Source organism: Dichomitus squalens, assembly GCF_000275845.1.
Source record: "Dichomitus squalens LYAD-421 SS1 unplaced genomic scaffold DICSQscaffold_4, whole genome shotgun sequence".
Taxonomy (NCBI): Eukaryota; Fungi; Basidiomycota; class Agaricomycetes; order Polyporales; family Polyporaceae; genus Dichomitus; species Dichomitus squalens.
In genome coordinates, this window is record NW_006766886.1 from 1,220,057 (window position 1) to 1,223,709 (window position 3,653).

The 3,653-nt window shown below is 55.4% G+C and overlaps 1 protein-coding gene across 1 annotated transcript; it reads left to right on the forward strand.

Annotated features, from left to right (window-relative positions):
• Positions 1 to 1,604: 1,604 nt before the first annotated feature.
• DICSQDRAFT_133546 (uncharacterized protein) lies at positions 1,605 to 3,005 on the forward strand. Its single transcript, XM_007362570.1, has 3 exons — positions 1,605 to 1,924; positions 1,981 to 2,153; positions 2,218 to 3,005. The coding sequence occupies exons 1-3, from the start codon at positions 1,648 to 1,650 to the stop codon at positions 2,437 to 2,439; spliced, it is 672 nt and encodes a 223-aa protein (XP_007362632.1). The 5' UTR covers positions 1,605 to 1,647; the 3' UTR covers positions 2,440 to 3,005.
• The last annotated feature ends 648 nt before the right edge of the window (positions 3,006 to 3,653 follow it).

The following is a 3,653-nucleotide window of genomic DNA, read 5'->3' on the forward strand; positions in this document are numbered from 1 at the left end:
TTCAGAGGCCATTGATGGAGGTGATGGGCTAAGCGAGACTAGCCGACGAGCTCGCCTTCGAAACCCCTCGAGCGACGATAACACTCATCCCCCCTCACAAAGTGCCTCAAGGGTAGTGTCAATCGATGCGGAAAGCCTTCGTCTTCAACATACTCGCGATTCATATTTTTCTGTTAGGTTTGAGACACGACAGACCCCTTGGAAAACAGCGGGCACAAGAAATGAGGTTGGTACCTTGCCATATGCGGCAGGTTCGGCTAGCCCATCACATCCATCAAATGAGCTCTGAGTGCGTCCTGCGTCCTGCGTCCTCAAGAATTGAGCGGCCCTACTATCCCGTTAGTGATCCAATCGCTTGTGCAGACGCCGTGTGCCGTACGATCAGTGTGGACAGTAGGGCTCTGGCTCTGGCTCTGGCTCTGTGTCTCGCAATCCTCATACACAGTACATGAGGCGGCTTCCGGGAAGCAGAAGCTCGAAGGGACCCTGCGAGTTCGTGAAGCTTCCAGTCCCTCTCTTTTCACCAGGGTCTGTGAGATGATGCCAAGACTCTGACCTCCGGCGCGGACGCCGAGCGCAGACGTTCACGGACGCGGGGGTAGAACGGTGTGCGTGCTGGTACCGACGCCAGACGCTACGTGCGCACAGCCGTCAGTCTCTTTGACAGTCCGGGGCAAGACGCCACGGCAAAGGCATCCGAAAACCGGCATTGCCATGCTCGTTCTCGATCGACACGATTCCAACGGACAGGCTAGAAGCAATGCGGAGGACGGGTCGGGCAGAGGCAGGACCAGGCCCGAGCACAAGGTTTGCAGGAATAAATGGGCGAAGAAGTTCGGCAGGACATGTGAGCAGGCTTTGAGTTGAGGTTACCGCCGCCCTGGTGCTTATCTTCTGGACATCACGTCATGCAAGGTCACGGTGCGGCGTACCAAGGCGGCGGAGCGCAGGAGTCTTGCGCTTTAGTGAATGGGACCACCGTGAAAGTGTGGGGGGACTGGTGGATATATGTCGAGTTTTGTGGTCCAAAGGCTTCTCAATATCGGTAAGATTGAGATGGCTGAGTTTTGGCTGGTACGAGTCTGGTTTGAACGCACACTCCGAGAAAGAATTAGACTTATGATCATGGTGGGATGCAGATGTTAGACAAGGGCACGCGCGCGGCATCTTGGCACTGCCCTGGGCGCGACCTGCCTGTCGGGGAGGTGGCATGATGATGACAGCGACAACGGTCAATCATCACGGGGACAAAGTGGCTTACAGAACTGAGGCTTAGCGGGGTAGACAGGGGCCGAGACATTTGTAGGTTAGTGTCGCTGAGATTCCAGGCGCAGGGTTGCGAGAGACTTTCACAACTCCGGGAGAGTTGCGGTCGCAATGTGGATATGCTCGATACGCGGTCGGTAGGTTGGGATGCGGATATCCACTTGTGCGGAGACATGAGAATAACAGAAGAGCAGGAGGTGATGGAAGGAAGGGGCGGCGAGTGCCGAGTCACTTGGAGTGCAGGGCCCATTAGATCGGAGTTTGTACGCGATGAATATAAGCAGAGACCCCTGTCCGCGTCTCAAACTTTTCTTACTCTTACGCTCCCTGTCCAGTCTCGCGTTCCATCCTTGCAGTACAGAATATACACAGTTTTTCACAATGTCCTCCAACGAGAACAACGTTCCTCGCTCGCTCCCCATTCCCATCGGTCGTGGTCGCTCGGGCTCAGACTCGGATTCGAGCTCGGACTCTGGATCAGTGTCCCCCGTGTCTCCCGTCCAAACCCCCGCATCAGGCGCTCTACCCCGCATTGCGCCAATCAGCCCGTCAACCTCACCTATCCTCTCCTACTTCTTGAGCAACCAGCCCCCCAAGTCCCCTCCGAATGCGACATTCCCATTCAGGAGGGGCATGACGGGTCCGCCTCTTTACGAAGGTACGTTGCTCACGCGACTTTCACGTGAAAAAATGTCAAGCTCATCAGATATCCAGAGGACGAGGTTTCTGAGGCAGACCAGCCTATTCAGCGGCACGGTCGGCGTGCTAGTGCCGCTGCTTGGCCCGGACACGACCGTTTCCCTCCTGTTGCCCCCGTACCCAACGACAAGCAGGAGCGCGCTGCTGGTCTTCTCCGTCGTCTTTCGTTGGGAGGGAACATGACTAAGGTAAGCTTCATATGCCGACGTTGTACTGTACCCCACTGGTGAACATTAGGTCGTGTGTTCTTAGCCACCAATCCTCCCTGTTCCGAGGCCGCCGAACGGAACCACACAGCCATCTCGCAGTAAGACGCCTCCGACCCTGAACTCTAACTCTACCGGCGCGCCTTCTACCCCTATGCGTAAGGCCCGGAGATCGAACACAATGGCTGCCGGGACGTCACGGCCACCGCGTGCTCCTTCTCCTATGGGCGAGAGAATACTGAAGGGACACTTCGACGGGTTCAACTAGACGTCGGGCGGAGCTTCCTTTCCATCACTCCCCCGACTCCGTCGCTCTTCCCTATATCTGGTTCGCGCCAGCCTGAAGTTCATCCGCGTCTGGCACCACATGTTATAGCCCGTGCCTGTCTCGTGCGCTGTACTATAATGTATCATCGCAGAACGCATCGAGACAGGCCCAGAATAACTCCCGTCGCGTCGCTCTCCCGCGTTACGTCCGCAGCTGTTCTCACTACAGGGTCACGTCGCACGTGGAAGACGGGAGTACGCAGATTGAGCCCTAATCGCTTCGGCACCGTGTCGTCGTCTCGCTGGGTTGAGATGATGGGTGGCCAAGGATGGTCCTGGGGGTTTCGTACGCTATGCGGTTCCATATACGAAGAGCGTAGTGTTTCCGATGTACTGTCTCTTCCGACTCCCCTTCTTATCGTCTTGGTTGTCGAACCATCGCAGGGTGTACTAGTTGCGCTCAGCCTTCATGGTGTTTGATTCACGCATGCACTGTTACCCAAGTGTCGTAAGAATAATGATGGTTGCGCTGTGCAATGTATTTCAATATATTGTCGTAGTTTTCCCCGTGTGTGTGACAACATCATCTCAGGTGGCCAGTGACACCCAGTGAAAACCCCGCCTATTGCCAAAGATTGCTGGCTGTTGCCGTCTGATGCCGTCTTTTCGGAGCGATTTAGATGACAGCTCGGCGTCTAAAATGGCTCGTTACATACATCGATTGGCTCGTTTGATATATACAATGGGCCGTTCTATATGTACAATGGGCCGTTTGACGTCGATCGATAGTATTAAACCGGTGTCCGATGTATATGTACTGTTCCATCCACATCTATCACATATATGCCTCCCTGTGTGCCGACCGACGGTTATCTCACCATATCCATTCTTGCCTGGCCTTCGATCTCGTCCCCAGCTCCTTCGTCCATGACGCCATTGGTGTTCGCGATGCTCTATATATAGTGGGCGAAAGCCGTCCTCCCATTGATGCACCCTTTCTTCCCTCCTCTCACCATCCCTTTCTGTCCTCGGTACTCTCAGCCACCGTGAGCCTCGCTAACAGGTAGGGTATCGCTGTCTGTACACGAAAACACAGGTGAGTGGGTTACTCGCTGTCACACAGCATACAGGTAAGTCGCGCGGGTGCAGCAACGCAGTAGGTTAGAGCACGTCGTGGTAGGTCACTGTACGCGGGCTTGGCACGATGCGCGGGCG

Excerpts from the sequence above, each read along its gene's own strand:
- DICSQDRAFT_133546 (XM_007362570.1), top strand. The coding sequence starts at position 1,648 with ATGTCCTCCAACGAGAACAACGTTCCTCGCTCGCTCCCCATTCCCATC. Across the intron at positions 1,925-1,980 it reads GGGTCCGCCTCTTTACGAAG|AGGACGAGGTTTCTGAGGCA; the intron begins GTACGTTGCTCA and ends TCAGATATCCAG. Across the intron at positions 2,154-2,217 it reads TGGGAGGGAACATGACTAAG|CCACCAATCCTCCCTGTTCC; the intron begins GTAAGCTTCATA and ends GTGTGTTCTTAG.